General features: G+C 37.3%; 1 protein-coding gene across 1 annotated transcript in view; it reads left to right on the forward strand.

Moving 5' to 3' along the window:
- Positions 1 to 2,045: 2,045 nt before the first annotated feature.
- CCDC81 (coiled-coil domain containing 81) overlaps positions 2,046 to 16,978 on the forward strand; it is a 64,200-nt gene continuing 49,267 nt past the window's right edge. The window contains exon 1 of the mRNA XM_074217062.1: positions 2,046 to 2,757. Coding sequence (XP_074073163.1) covers positions 2,679 to 2,757 — 79 coding nt within the window. The 5' untranslated portion in view covers positions 2,046 to 2,678. The remainder of the gene's footprint in view (positions 2,758 to 16,978) is intronic.

Here is a 16,978-nt window from a genome sequence, read left to right on the forward strand (position 1 = left end):
TTTTAGTGAGGAGTTGCTGTGCAAAGTCACCAGCCTCACTTTCTTCTCTGAAGTCATCTGGGTCTAGTGGCCAGATATGAACTAGGGTCACTGGACCTGCCCCTTGATACAGTGGGAGACTCAGGCTTTTAAAACTAGGTCTTTCCCAGGTCACAGTTTGACTGAGGCAACCATTCAGTCATTAAGGTTAGGTAAGAGAGAGATGAACTTTTTTGTTTTTCCTTTCTTTTTCATGTTTTATCTTCTCCTTAGTTCAATTTTCTCTTTCACAGGATGACAAATATGGAAATGTTATACACGATTGTACACATACAACTTTTATCAAATTGTTCCCCACCATGGGGAGGGAGGAGGGAAGGGAGGGTGTTAGAAAAATGGGAACTTCATATAGTTGCAAATGGATGAATGGATGAAAACTACCTTTTCATGTTATTGGAAAAATAAAATATAAAAAAGGAAGATGAGGCAAAGAAGACAAGAATAACTACACCAAAAAAAATGAAGCCAGGAGAGTAAGTCTCTGAGTGTCTTGTGGGTGCTCTGCCCAAGGGTCTAGTAAGATTTTGGAGGGGATTACAGGGGCCAAATCATTCTGGCACTATGATTGAGTAACAAAGGATCTCAGGCTAAGTCCATTTGATCCTCTTTTGGAATCTGAGTGGTTCAGAGTCAATTCAAACAGCAACTATTTGTTTTAGTCAGAAACTCTTGAGAGTCTTCCCGTCCCAGATTGAACTATACAAAAGAGTTTCCTTGCTTCTTTTCTCTCTCATCTTCTCACACACCTTACTGAACCTCCCATCACTATTTCTTTGTACTGGCTGGCCCCAGAGCTCCTGGAAAGCACCCTCCCCCCATCCCTCTTTTCTTTTATGACATAACTCAAGTATCATCTTTGCAAAGAAGGAAGCCTTTCCTGATCATGCCAATTATTGGTTCCCTTCCACTATCTCCTATTTAATGACTTTATATCTGTATTTAGCTTTATACTATATACACCTATGTCTTTATTGAAACACACATATATGTATAGGCTGTCTTCCTCATCAGAAATGAAAGGTCCTTTCCGGTAGAGACTGTTCAATTCTTCGTTCCTGTATCCCTAACACGTAGCCCAGGGACTGGCACAGAATAGGGTCTTGAGACTGGTTGATCGCCATAAAGTGCAGAGAAAGGACCGATCCGTATTGGTAGAGGGACTTTCTTCACTGGAGTTTCCTACACAATGAAATCACAGGTCTAGTGCAAACCCAGACTCCAAACCAACCATCCAAACAAGCCCCAAACCGAAAAACCAAGGGAGAACAAACCCAAAGCCCCGCAGCCTCGGTCACAGTGGCAAGAGCGCTGGCCTTGAGTCAGGAGCCCCATAGCAGTGCCGGGCTCTGACACTGGCACTGGCTGTGGACAGACAGCTTCGCCCCTTTATAAATTCCAACGAAATGGGGAGAAACAATACTTGCCCGAATCCCTGCACTGCGGTCTGATGGGGAAAGTGCTTGAAAGCCTTATAGAAATGAGGAATGATAATGCTTGCTTCCTTTCAGTCTCTGTCTTTCTGCACTGAACTTTGAAAAGGCCGTCCCACCTTGGAAGTCCTGCAGCCCTTCCCTGCTCCCCTCGCCTTCCCCCTTCAATTCCGCGCCGGGGAGGCACGAATAACCCTGCAGTTTCATGGCAAAGGGGCACCAAGAGAGCGAACTGAAAGCCACCCCTCCCCCGATTCCTGGGGTCTGTGGGATATTTATTTGATCTGGGGCTCCAATACAACCCCCCCTAAATTCCTGGGGTCTGGATATTTATTTGATTTAGGGGTTCCAATACAACCACCCCTCCCCCGATTCCTGGGGTCTGTGGGATATTTATTTGGTTCTGGAGGTCCAATGCCCCTCAGGGGCGAGATGCGGTCCCCAGAACGCCCCTTGCCGCCAGCTGTCAGGCCTGGAGGGCCGACCGGGCTTGACTCTCCCTCAGACGGACTGGACCGGGGAGGGGGAGGGGCTGGGGGCCGGATCCCCTATTGTGACGTCTCCCAGCAACAGCGAAAGCGGCCGGAGCGTCCTAGCAACGCGGAGACGTCCTCCTCCAGCCCGGCTGCTCTGAAGTCCCCGAATCTCCCCCTCTCATCCCCGCTACGCCCTCCCCTTCTCCCGCACGCAAACGCCCAGCCACCTGTCTTCTAGCTTGGCCAGGGCTGAGGCTGCGCCGCCACCGCGCCCTTAGGGAGCCCTAAGGCGTCTAGCAAGGGAGATCTCCAAGGCACAGGGAAAGAGGCAGGGTGCCGGAAGAAATATCATTTACCAAGAGAAGCAGAACCGAAATAATAGAGATAAAGAGTGAGAGTTGAGAGTGAGGGAGTGAGTGAGTGTGAGTGAGTGTGTGTGTGTGTGTGTGAGAGAGAGAGAGAGAGAGAGAGAGAGAGAGAGAGAATATGTGTGCGCGAGTATGTGAGAGTGTGTGAGAGAGCTAGCAAAGCAAGTAAGAGAGAAAAGGGGAACTCAAGGAGTAAGAAGCGGTTGTCCAGGTTGGCGTGAGAATTAATTTTAAACACAAGATAGCAAAAGGAACAAAGCAAAAAAAAAGGGGGGGGGGGTACAAAAATCACAAGGAAACACATTCAAGCAGCAGAATCCAAACTCGAGAAGTCACCGAACTGTTAAAAGAATTCGGAAGCCAAGATGTTGGATACCATCCACCCAGCCCTCCTTGAACTAGGAAAGCAGGTGTTCCCCACACTGCCCTCGCTGTCTCAGGATGGTAAGCTGTCTGCCTTTCCTAGGGTGGGCTTCTCTGTCTCCTCTCTATCCCCCAGGTCAGTACTATGAGTGGCTCGGATGGGTGGAACGAACATTTGATGTTGAAACAAGAATTTCCAGATTGTAAACATGAAATATGTTCTTTTTGCTTCTTTTTGGGATGGGCTATTGCTTTGGATTGGCTTTAATCTAAACGGGTCTTTGTCTGGGGGGGGAGGGGAGAGTAATGTCCACCTTACATTCGTCCTCAAGTAATGTTTGGAAAAGTGACCAGGATAGGGGACTCTGCTTTGGTCAGAGTCTGCAGAATCATAAGAGTTTGAGCAAGGGAGGGGACCCCAGGAGTCATGTCCAACGTCTTTACCGTGGAGAAATAAGTCATGGGCATCTAGTTAAGGTTACACATAGTCATTGGTATGGTTGGTTCTATGTAGTTATTTCTGTGCTTCAGGATGGGCCCCATTTTCTTCCTTGGATCCCTCTGTCTGTTTATTTTTTGTTGCTATGGCTTCTTATTGTTCAACTGAGAAGAAGAGTATAGAGCCTGTGTTAAAGAGGTTACATTTGGGATATTGACTCTCCCTTTAGTCAATAGGAGGATTATCCAGGGAAGAAATACTTTTGAGTTATTTGTAGTAACGAAACTTAATGAACCAGTCTTTGGGGAGATGACTGGCTATGTCCAATGAGCCTTCTGCCTGAATCTCTGTGCGTGATCCTTTTTGTGAAGAGAAGCAGCTTAATATGTAATAAATAATTGTTGTGAATGATCAATTGATTTAACAAGTTGAGATATAATAAAGGTAATGAATATGGGGGTGTGTTTGGAAGAAGTCCCTGCCTCTTAGCAATAGAAAACCATACTAAATTTATCAAAGACCTGAGTTCTAATTTTGTCTGTCCATGTCTAGCTTTTTCCTGCCTCAGTTTTATGAAATGGAGACTATTATTACATACATGTTACCTCATAGGGATGTTCAGATCAGCAAGAAAATTCTTTGAATTTCCATTGTTCTTAAAAGTTTTCTTTAACCACATAATAGCAGCATTTGAAATTTTAAACTTTTAACAACCCTAACATTAGCTAATATTAAAAAGATCAGGGCAGAATGATAAAGCATTAAAGCCAAAAATAAAAATCTGAAAATCAGCAAAGAATAATATCTTCCTCTTGCCCTCTCTCTCCACCCCCACCTGGGCAAAATGTTTGTGTGCTACAGGCATGATTTAGGAGTGGAGCCTTCTCACTCTGTTAATTTGTTTAGTCGTGTCTGACCCTTTGTGACTCCATTTGAGGTTTTCTTGGCAAAAATGCTGGAGTGGTTTATCATTTCCTTCTTCAGCTCATTTTGTAGCACACAAAACTGAGGCAAACTCAGTGTTGTGACTTACCCCAGGGTCGCACAGCTAGTGAGTGTCTGAGGCTGGATTTGAACTCAAGATGAATCTTTCTGACTTAAGGCCCAGGGTTCCATTAACAGTACAATCTACCTGCCCTGTCTACTATCAAGTATTTAAGGCGGGAATTTTTTTCATTCTTGTCTTTACATCATTGTACTTCACACATTGTAGATACTTAATAAATATTTGTTGAATTGAATAAAAATATAAGCTTATTAAAATAGCACAATCAGAATTAGTCCTTTCCTGTAAGGCTTCTTCCCCTTGTGTATTGCTTTTAGCTCCTACCCTCATCCTTTCCTTTTAAAATAACCAGACAACTTGGAAATTTATTTTCCTTGACTCTGAATCTTGTTACAAGGATTTTCCTTTTCACTTTCCAATGAGAAGATAAAAGAGAGGGAAAGAATATATGCTTATTAATTTAAAATAAAGTTGGTCAAAAGGAAAGCATTAATAAAAATAAATTAGTACAATTTTTATAGAAACATTAATATAAAAAAATGATGATTGAATGCTTTTAAAATCTGCTGGGTCACCTCATTCTCTTCTCATTCATACAGACTTACCCTTCCCATTATCCTAAGGAGAGGGCTTTTGGTGTGGGAAGGAAATTCAAATTTCATCAAAACAGGTTGAATAAATCTCATTCCAATGTCCATCTTTTGCCTTTGATCAGGTACCAATTGAGTTTGTTGCTCAGGCTCTTTTTTAGTCTGTGTCCCTCTGCTTGTGTCAATATTTATACCAGTGAATAAAAGTTTTGACTTTTAGAATAAAAGTTTCCTGAAGGGTAAGTAGGGAAGGCATTTTTGCTTTGGCTTTAACTTTTTGGTCCAAGTATATTTCTATACTAAGTGCCAGTATGTGCCCCATGCCTCCATTTTTTTTGTTTTTTTTTGTAAGGTAGTGGGGTTAAGTGACTTGCCCAAGGTCACACAGCTAGGTTATTATTAAGTGTCTGAGGATGGATTTGAACTCGGGTCCTCCTGACTCCATGGCCAGTGCTCTATCCACTGCACCACCTAGCTGCCCCTTTTTTGTTTTTTTTTAACACAAGTTTTTATTGTTGTATTCTGTTTCTTACATCATAATTATCTCTGTAATTTCCTTCCTTTCCCCTTCCAGAGTCATCCTATATATCAAATAGTATCTTTTAAAGAGGAAAAAGCCTCTCACTATTGTAAACTGTCCATACAAATGCAAGTAAGCTAGACTCTTGCTGCTCTCAAGTGTTTTCCATTTTGGAAAACACAACAGATAAAGCAGATCTAGAAAGCACAATGGTACATACCAATATGTTTTGGAAAAGGTTGGGAATTGCTGTGGTGACCTGTTTTTGGGTGAAATTTAAGGTTCACTTATGTAGGTTGAAGGGGATGGCATGCAGGAGTCTTAGTTACCTTAATCTTCTTGGGACCAAGCTTTTTTTTAACTGTAAAATAAGGGACTTGGACTAATTAGTTTCTCTAGTTTTCAATTTGTGAGTGTGATGCTAAAACATTCAAGATGGAAGAAATGATTCTCAGTGATTCACTCTGGTTGGTTCAATTTTGCCATAGCACCATTGTGTTCTGGAAAGTGTTGTGTCTAATGAGATTTTGACAAAAGGGTGAGCTGAGACAGATTTCTGAGCAAGATAGCATTAACTGGAGTACTCTACCTGTTAGTAGATGGATCTATGATGCTTTTTTATTAGTGCCAAAGACTCTAAGGAAAAGGATTTTTCTCCTTAGATAGAACTTTGGGGAATGCAGAACAAAGAACAGAGCAGACATCATGGAATTAATTGGTTATAGAGCTACTACACAGGGAACAGCATGCTTGATTGGAAGTTTGGTAATGCTCATTGAGTTCAGGTGAAAGGTAATGGTTCAGACTTTTGGACAATAAATCAGACATCCTTGAAGGGTAGCTTGGGGTAGAATAAAGGTATCAGGACCAAACTTCCTTGTTTTCTCACATTCTACAAGATTGGTCATACATTCCTCAAGGCTGGAGTGCTGGATTTTTTTTAGGTTGGTTTTTTTTGCAAGGCAAATGGGGTTAAGTGGCTTGCCCAAGGCCACACAGCTAGGTAATTATCAAGTGTCTGGGACCTGATTTAAACCCAGGTACTCCTGACTCCAGGGCCGGTGCTTTATCCACTGTGCCACCTAGCCACCCCGGAGTGCTGGATTTTTAAACACAACCCAGATGAGCTCTGAACTGAGTTCAGAGACAAAGAACCATGACTTAAGTAGTTACAGGGAAAAATGAATTACTTGTAAATAGAATCAATAAAATGATACAGTATCAATTTTAATCATCTTAATTTTTCCCCTTTTGATCATGAGACACAAACATGTCTCATCTATCTAATCTACAAGATCTTGAAACATACTCATCAAGAGTAGGATGCACTAGCACAAGTTTCTTTGATGGAAGTTCAGAACTGGCTTTAATACAGTAATGCAAAATTGAAAAAAATAACAAGACTAATAGCACAAGACTTAATAAAATTATCTAAAACCATCTAAAATGATGGACTGAGTTTAGAAAGGAGATTTACATGTCTCAAGATAACTAAGGCAACTCAGGAGACAGGGATACCTGTGAAGCAAAAAACCAAAGTAATATGATAATGATCATTAATATTAACTAGATTCAATTCTCTTGGTATCCCACTATTCATTACCAATGTTCATTTTGTCAACCCAGTTCATCTTAGGCCTCATATATCTCATGTAGTCTGGTCTGGTGTGGTCTGGAAGAATCTCATAAATCTCCTTACAAGTTTCCTTCTCTGGTTCCATATTGTTATTAGTGGTTCCTGCTAGTCTTTTACAAAAAAGAATTCAATATACTTTAGTACAATCTTTTAAACATTATTTCTCCAGTTTATTAAAACCAACTCAAACTTTGTTGTTCTGATGATAGCATTAAATTATGAACCCATAGTTCATTTGAGACTTCAGAGAATTACAGTTTTAAATACCTCTTGTTGTTTTTATCTTTATCTAAACCCTATACCTGACAGAAACATTGCTAAGGACAAGGTAAAGGAAGAATCTTTTTTTTAAAAAAATCTATGATCTGACTTGTAAATGAGTCTTTGTGGTTAAAGATTTAATATCTAGGGTGGCTAGGTGGTGAAGTGGATAGAGCACCAGCCCTGGAGTCAGGAGGACCTGAGTTCAAATCCAGAATCAGACACTTAATAATTATCTAGCTGTGTGATCTTGGGCAAGTCACTTAACCTCATTGCCTTGCAAAAAAAAATTAATATCTACCAAAGTAGACAGAAACTGGGGCTGAGTGCTTTTCAAAATTAGCATTGACTCCCTTATATCTTTTTTTTTTTTAATTTTAGGCAATGGGGTTAAGTGATTTGCCCAAGGTTCCACAGCTAGGCAATCATTGTGTCTGAAGTTGGATTTGAACTCAGGTCTTCCTGGCTCCGGCTGGCACCACCTAGCTGCCCCTGACATTCCTTACCTTTTAACTCTGTTGGTAAACTGTTTCATTAAAATATTTAAGAAATTCAAACTGTAAAATCAAAAACTAAATATTACAAAATATCACAGAAAGCTAAATATTATAAAATATCAGAATGTTTAAAACCTTCTAAATTTTATATATATATGTAAACATATATACACATTTATTCATTTGATCTTATTTTTTCAAAATTTTTACTCAGTTTTTTACTTCATAATTTTTACTTATTATTTAGAACTTCAAATTTCAATTTCAATTTAATTCAAACCCTTTTCCCCTTTAGGAGGATTGGAGCCTGATAAGGATTTAATCATCACATGAAAACACAGATCACAAAATGCTTTTTATAAAAAGACCTTTAATACACAAATGGATTTACTTAAATGTTACCAAGTTAACTTCAATTGTAGCAAAAAGTTCTGGGATGGAATGTGTAAATATACTAAGTAATTAATTCCAAACTGTATAACAGAGAGCAGTGCACATCAAAAAAGTTGTCTATAGTAAAACGTGTTTACACTATAGACAAGTATTTATCCAGAATTAAATGAACATTATGAAAATTGACTTCTTCTTTGAAGAAACAGATATTATTCCACAATTTCACTCTCTTTTTCATTTTATTTATTTTATTATATAAATATTTTGTTTCCCAATTTTATACAGTAGTAGTTTCTAACTATCATTTTTTGGTAAGGCTTTGAATTTTACACATTTCCCCCACCCATCCTTCTTTCCCTTCCCCCCCCCTCAGAAGGCAATCTGATAATCTTTACATCGTTTCCATGCTATACATTGATTGAAATTGAATGTGTTGAGAGAAACATCATATCTTTGAAAAAAATATTAGAGATAGCAAAATTTTGTAGTACATAAGACAACTTTTTTTTTAATTGCAGGTAATAGTAATAGTCTTTGGTCTTTGTTTAAACTCCACAGTAGTTCTTTCTCTGGATAATGATGATATTCTCCATCACAGATACCCTAAAATTTTCCTTGATTATTGCACTGATGGAATGAACAAGTCCATTAAGGTTGATCATCACTCCCATATTGCTGTTAGGATGTACAATGTTCTTCTGGTTCTGCTCATCTCATTCAGCACCAGGTCATGCAAGTCTTTCCAGGCTTCTCTGAATTTCCATCCCTCTTGGTTTCTAATAGAACAATAGTGTTCCATAACATACATATATTACAATTTGTTCAGCCATTCCCCAATTGATGGACATTCACACTCAATTTCCAATTCTTTGCCACTACAAATGGGGCTACTATGAATATTTTTTTGCTATGAATATTTTTATACAAGGGATGCTTTTACCCTTTTTCATGATCTCTTCAGGATATAGACCCAGTAGTGGTATTGCTGGATCAAAGGGTATACATATTTTTATTGCCGTTTGGGAATAATTCCAAATTGCTCTCCAGAAAGGTTGGCTGAGTTCACAGCTCCACCAACAGTGTATTAGTGTCCCATATTTTCCATATCCCTTCCAACATTGATCATTGTCCTTTCTGAATTCCCACTCTCTTTTCAGAAATTTGATTGCACTGAAATTTTTTTTAAAATAAATCTGAAGAGGGGCAGCTAGGTGGCGTAGTGTATAAAGCACCGGCCCTGGAGTCAGGAGTACCTGGGTTCAAATCCACTCTCAGACATTTAATAATTACCTAGCTGTGTGGCCTTCGGCAAGCCACTTAACCCCGTTTGCCTTGCAAAAAAAAAAACACACCTAAAAATAAATAAATCTGAAGATGCTTCTAATTTTAACTTGAACTAATTAATAGATTTATATTTTGACCCTCAAAACTCTCATGTTGTTGTTTTAATTATATTGAAAAATTTTAAAGATTTTTCCCGATACACAACTAAAGATAACTATAAATGGGCAGATGGCAAGGCCAAATTCTCTCTTAATGTTCAGGATGTGGTATTGACTATAATCTAATTGAAAACAATAAGAGGTACTATAAAGTATTGCAGCAACAAGATTCAATATAAAAATCATAGTTTACTTCACCTTGGTTAGAGAGATTTGCCCAGGAGAGGAAGAAACACGGAGACGATTTTAACAGCATCCATACTTGTCTTCCAGGATCAAACTCAAGGGTGCAGAATGACTTAGCATAGGTATGACAAGATAAAGAAACTTCAGTTCCATTGGATTTCAAGTAGGATTAGTATAAGTAGCCTATATTATGGTCAGACACCACAGCCTAGTTCAAGATTAACCAGGTGGGAAGGTTTCTTGATGGGAAAGTGAATTAAAAGGGTCCAGCTTTAGCTTTCCCAAGGTAATCCTCCCCATCTTCTTCCCATGGACAGTTATTCAGTGGTCTTAGATCTCAGATGTCACTCCCATTGAATTGCTTTTTTTTCTTGAAGTGGTAAAATACTGACCCAGTAAACATGAAACCCAAAAATTAAGCTCAAAAAAACAAATTCAGGTTTCCTCAACTATCAGTGTCATAAATCACAGTAGGACTGGACACAATTGTTATCAACACTCAAATTGTTGCAGTAAATTATCTAGCAAATAAAAATTTATTAAGCCTTCTTAAAAAAATCACACAAAAGATTTCTACTTAACATTCTCTTCTAGCATTTTCCTTTCTCAAATACAGCTTAAAACTCATTCTGATATAAAAAGGCAGTAAGAATTTTTTTTGTGAGACAATCTGAGTTAAGTGACTTGTCTAGGGTCATGCAGCTGGTGTCAAGTTTCTAAGGCCAAATTAGAACTTAGGTCATCCTGATGATTCTCTATCCACTGTGCCCTCTAACTGACTTAGTTATTAGAATTTAGTAAAATAATCACATTCTGCAAGTTTCCCTAGATAGTGACTATATGATAACTTGCTAGTCTCTTTTAAGAGAACATAGATACACACACACACATATATAAATGCATACACACACACGCACACACACACATATATATTTCTAAGACTGGAGTCTGTTAGGACTAAGTCATAATTCCACAATTAGGGCTGATAATGATTCAAAACTTTGCTGAAGCTGACAGATTTACAAACAAAATGTTTGTTTTTTAAACAAGGTCTTTACATAATGTGAACAATGATTAAGTAGTTAAAATCTGTAAAGAGTTCACAATACAGGAAAATTTAGAAACATGATAATATCTTGAATTTAAAACAAAAATTAACACTAATCAGATGATATTAATTTAGTTAAAAAGTTTTAAAATTATCTTTATCCTGTAAATATTCATAATATAAGTGACTTTTAAAAAAATCACAATATTCATAGATTGGAAAGATATTACCACCACATATGTCATAAAAGATCCAATTAGTAAAAAAGTAACATATGCATAGTGCAAATAAATCACAAAAGACAAAGCTTTACTGGTTTAAATTCAGTGTTAGGTTAATTCAAAATATGCTAGGTTAAATTGTATAAACCACTGTAAAAAAACAAAACCAAAATCAAAACTTTATTTCATAAAATCTTAGGAGTTTACATTTCAAATCCTAAAGAGATTTTTGCCATATCAAAATTATAGGGTAGCTAGTTGGCACAGTGGATAGAGCACTGGTCCTGCAGTCAAGAGTACCTGAGTTTAGTTCTGGCCTCAGACACTTAATCATAACCTAGCTGTGTGGCCTTGGGCAAGCCACTTAACCCTTGCAAAAAATTAAAAACCTAAAAAAAGAGCCTAAAAACCAAAATTACAGTAAAAATGTTATCTATTGCATTTCCAAATGACCAGTTTCAAAAATTTACATTATTCTTTCTACAATTGAATCCATAGTGACTTAATCTATAATCCAAAAGAATTCAGATCAAAAAAGAATTTGCCATTTGAATAATAGTTCTTTTAAAATGAATTAAAAAATTTAAGTTAAGCACTTTCTATATTCACTGAGGTAATTTGTTTAATAGCACATAATTAAAATTTCACATTCATGCATTCCCTGAATTTATCTTAATGCCACAATAAATTTTTTCTCTTCATAAGCATTCAATTAGATGAGAGACATTTCACTTAAAATGAGATAAGAAATTCAATTATCCTTGGAACTATCTTCCAAATGGTATTTCATAGAATCTCAATTTGTAATTTCATTTATTTAATATTATATTTTACATAAGGGTTATTTGTTCCAAACATTAAATATTATGTGGTCCACTATAACTAATCCATGCCAAAGAATTTGAAAGTGGGAGTCTGATATAAGGTTAAATAAACTGCAATTATCCCTCTTAGCACATTTTAATGTGTTTCCAATTGGAGTTTTACAATCTCAGAAAGAGCCTATTGCTTATTGATTCACTCATAGTTCTCTAACACTTTTCCCCTATATGCTTCCAGATCAAGCTGCATTTTTTAAAATTAGTGTAGTTCCCAGTTAAAAAAAAAACAAATCGTAAAGTTTCACACATCTCCCTCTTAAACAAAGGCCAAATTTCTTCAATCTTTCTGTTAGTGTAGTTAAACTTACTTTTTTATTGTTATAATGACATTAGATACATTGAGCCTCTTCAAAAACAAAAGGCATAATGTAACACACCTCTCCTGTAGTCTGAAAACCAGTACCTTCTTTTTTTTTTAAGGTTTTTTTGCAAGGCAATGGGAATAAGTGGCTTGCCCAAGGCCACACAGCTAGGTAATTATTAAATGTCTGAGACCGGATTTGAACTCAGGTACTCCTGACTTCAGAGCCGGTGCTCTATCCACTGCATCACCTAGCTGCCCCTCTTATTGTTTTTTAAACAAATTTTAAGAAGCTGTTTCAGCATTTATGAAAACTTTTAAACTAAAATCTGGGGATGCATAATGCAGATAATTTATTTCAGTAATAAATTTGACATTTAAGTAATTTTTGATGTCATAAATTTCTACAGTTTGATGAGGAAAAATTCCCTTATCTCTTATATATCTTTACCTTTGTATATACCCCCAAAGCTCTTCAGAGTACAGGAGTGTAAAGTGAAAAAGAGACTTGTTCTAAAGACTTAAAGAAATTTTTTAAAAATCATATGACAGAGTGATTTTTCTTTCTGAGTTTCATTCGTTTAGTTTTCTAAAAGCAATCTTAATAAAATGCCATAAACAGACCATATACAGATAAAGTTGTAGAAACACTGACACAGGCCAACAAAAACAGTTGTTAGAGCTAGTGGCCTTAATATTTCTTTCTTGGGGAGGCTATTGTTACTTATCTTTTTTTTTTTTTGCAAGGCAAATGGGGTTAAGTGGCTTGCCCAAGGCCACACAGCTAGATAATTATTAAGTGTCTGAGACGGGATTTGAACCCAGGTACTCCTGACTCCAGGGCCGGTGCTTTATCCACTGCACCACATAGCCATCCCGTTACTTATCTTTTGAATAGCTATTCCCCTAACAATTTATCTGCTCTGCTCAAAGCAATCTTTGGTGCCACTGACTACATGACACTGGTGGTTTACCTCACTGTCTCCAACACAGAAATTTAGAATCACTTTCATTTGTCTTCTGTGGGACTCTGACTAGGAATAAAGCCAATAAATCACTCCCCCACCCCCTTTTTGTTCCTCACGAGATATACACTGATAAAAAGATCCTTCCCAGGTAGGAATTTTAATTCTTTAATCGTTAAAGGATACTGCTGGAATTCAATGTCTACATTTTTTTTATGGCTGGAAACCAGCAGCTTCCTGATATCTTAAGGTCAGAAAACAGTTTTCCATCTCGTGCACACTCAAATCTTTCCCCTTACCTCTGTAGCCTATTTCTAGAGTTCTTCATTGGAGCGGCAACTCCATGAAGTCAATCTCCAAAGGATGGTTTGGGCTTTTATGGCTTTATCATAGCCAATTAAGTCCAAATTCAAAAGCTGCAGCCAGCACAAATTGAAACACTCAGAACATAAATCACCCAACTCTCACCTTTTTTTTTTTTTGCCTGAAGAAGGTCTGAAACTTATACGATTAAGGAGAAAGGCAATCTACCTCTAGTCTAGAGTTTCTAATAGAAATTCTTCATTTGTGAAAAATCTGTTCCAACTGGATCCAGGATAATAGGGGAAGTTTCTGATAAGGATTTGGGAAGGAAAGTTATCTCCCTATTGAACCACTAGCACCACTTGTCATGATTGAGATGTTAGCAAAAGGGCAAACTGAGTGCGGGTGAGAGATAGTAATCCAGACTTTTGGACAGCAAATCAACAAGATCACATTTATTAACATGGGCATTCTACATATCAATAAATAGGTCAATGGGTTACCTCCATTGATATCAAAGACAACCAAACAAGAGGACAGTTCCCCATTATATAGGATTTTGGGGAGTACAGAACAAAGAACTGAACAGGAATTAAGGGTAACATGACTAAATACATAGCAGAATGCAGGGAACAACATGATAGGTTGGAAATTTGGTATTACAGGCTTATCAATGATACCTTCTCCCCCCTTCTTTCTCGGGACCAAGAAGTGCTCATTGTCTTTAGTCCAGGTAAGAGATAGTGGTCCAGACTTTTGGGCAGCTAATCAGACATCCTTGAGAGGTAGCTTGGTGTGGAATAAAGATATTAGGCTCAGACTCCTTTGCTTTCTCACACATTCTCCAAGGTCAGTTAAATTCCTTGAGGCAGGGGAGCTGGGTTTCTCAACTTAACCCATTACAGACCAGTTGAATTCTGAACTAAGTTCATGGATAAAGTACCTTGACTTAAGTAGTTACAGGACAAAATTAATTACTTGTAAATAGAATCAATAAGAAAATGATAGTCAATTTTTATCTTCTCAGTGCCAAGCAGCATATTTTAAATTTCTTTTTTTTTAGGTTTTTGCAAGGCAAATGGGGTTAAGTGGCTTGCCCAAGGCCACACAGCTAGGTAATTATTAAGTGTCTGAGACCGGATTTGAACCCAGGTACTCCTGACTCCAAGGCCGGTGCTTTAGCCACCCAGCCACCCTGATTTCTTTTTAAAATTAAGAGAAATTGATATTTTTTGGAAAATTTAGCGATATGGCAATAATCTCTGGGGACCTTAGAACTCCAGTGCTGAAAATCATTCCTTTAAACACAATGTACTATGGTTATATAGAACGATTCTTTATATAATGGCTCTAAATAGAAATCTCCTTGCAGATGTTGCATTGTTTTCTAGAGAATTCTTTCCCCATTTCCAGTGGGGAAAAAAAGCAAATTATGGTCTAGAAGAACTGATTTGTTATTCTCTTCTATAATTTTACTAATTAAAAGTTTTATGAAGCAAAGCACAAGGTTGATTTTTTTGGGGGGAATACCTTTTTAGGTTGATCCTACAAAAAAAGTAACCAAGATGCTAATTAGAATGGTCAAGTCCTTTTTCACTGTTTTAGCTGAATGAAGTGTGTTATTTCTCCTGACACTGATTAAAAGTACTTTTTTGCACAAAAGTTTTTGAGAAAATACCCATTGATGTTAAGAACATTAAAACTATTGTAATGAATGGACCTCTCCTTATATGGCAAATAGTAACTTTCCAAAACCAAGAGTCAGCAGAATATGTAGCAGAAATAAACTAGAAGGTATACACAGTAGGGTTGGGGAAAGAAAGAATGTACATTATCAACTCTATTATTTAAGGTAGCATTAGGAAATGATAGCTATAGTAAGACAAAAAAAGAAGAAACATAAAGAAGAAACAATGATTACTTCTTATAGTGATATTATAAATATACAGTTTTCTTTCTGGTTTAACTATCGAGACAATATCTTTATCATAAAAGACTTTTGGGAGGGAACCTTCTCTTCTACTACAGTTTTTTAAATATTGGAATTGTTCTCTGAATTTCCTTTTTTTTGGTTTGTTTTTTTTTTTGCAAGGCAACAGGGTTAAGTGACTTGCCCAAGGTCACACAGCTAGATAATTATTAAGTGTCTGAGATCAAATTTGAACTCAGGTCCTCCTGACTTCAGGGCCAGTGCTCTATCCACTGCACCACCTAGCTGCCCCTATTCTCTGAATTTCTAATAGAATTCACTTGCAAATCTAGTATTGATAATTTCCTTTCTTTGGATTTTTTTTCATGCTCAGTCATTTTTCTCTCTAGTCATTTAAATATCTTTTAATCTGAGTATTTTATAATTTTGCAGTTATTTATGAATTTCATTTAAATTGTCATTTGGAAACATATTACCAGACAAAAGTCTTTAATAATAATTTTCTTCATTTCTTCATTTGTTATGATTTCTCCTCCTTCAATGCTTATATTTCTGCTGATTATTCCCAGATTTATCTATCCAATCTTAGTATCTCTCCTGAGTTTTAACTTGACATCACCAATTGTCTTTTGGATATCTTTAACTGGATGTGCCACAAGTAGCTCAAATTTGCCATGTCCAAAAGAAGACCCATAATCTTTCACCCTCAAGCTGTCCTCTACTCCATTTTCTAAGCCTAGTGAGGGCACCACCATCCTCCTAGTTACCCAGGATCACAACTTCAACACCATCCTCAATTCCTCACTCTTACTTAACCTTCATATCATTTTGTTGCCAAGTCTTATTGATTCTGTTCCCAACATCTCTCAGCTACATCCTCTTCTCTCCACTCTCTAAGCACCAACCTTCATCACCTCATGTCTGGACTATCATCTCTTTGGCTCCTCTACCTCAAGTCTCTCCCACCTCCAATACATTCTCAACATAACTACATTTTCCTAAGGTGCAATTCTGTTCAGATACCCCATAAATTCCCTCAATAAATTCCTTTGACCTTCCCTATTACCTGTAGAATCAAATATATCCCATATATACAGTATATATCTTGTATGTATATTGTTATTTATATATTGTCTTTTCCAACAGAGTATGAAATCTTTGAAGGGACTGAGGTTTCTTCTGCTCCCTTTGGGGCCTCCTTGATCAAGATTCTGAGAAATCTTGGTCTTAGGCAACTAGCTGGTTTCTGAATTCTCTGGAACACCCCTGTTTAGGGAGCTAGATGTTGTCCATTTTGAGACTTCCTCAATCAAGGTGCTTTATTACTCCTGGGGCTTTCCCAAGCAGAGTTTTGGGTGGTTTTCTATTTTACCTGTGCCTGTACTAGCTTCTCTGGGAAGATTCCTTATAGAACACCTACATCTTCTGACTATATTTTTGTATACTTATGGACTGGATGAATGGATTTACTGAAATTTCTTTGGATATTTTTTGATCATTTAATTTAGTGTTGCTTTTGAATAATTTTTTGTCCTAAAAGTGGGAGAGCTGGGCACCTATTTGAGCTACTACAAGAGAATAGTGTATCAAATTCTACTCTATCTTTTCTAGAGCCAAGATTCTACAATTAGACAAAATTTTGTGAAGGAATGGGGAAGGCTAACCAAAGGACTTGGGTATCTC

The sequence above is a fragment of the Macrotis lagotis genome, chromosome 1 (assembly GCF_037893015.1).
Source record: "Macrotis lagotis isolate mMagLag1 chromosome 1, bilby.v1.9.chrom.fasta, whole genome shotgun sequence".
Lineage (NCBI taxonomy): Eukaryota > Metazoa > Chordata > Mammalia > Peramelemorphia > Peramelidae > Macrotis > Macrotis lagotis.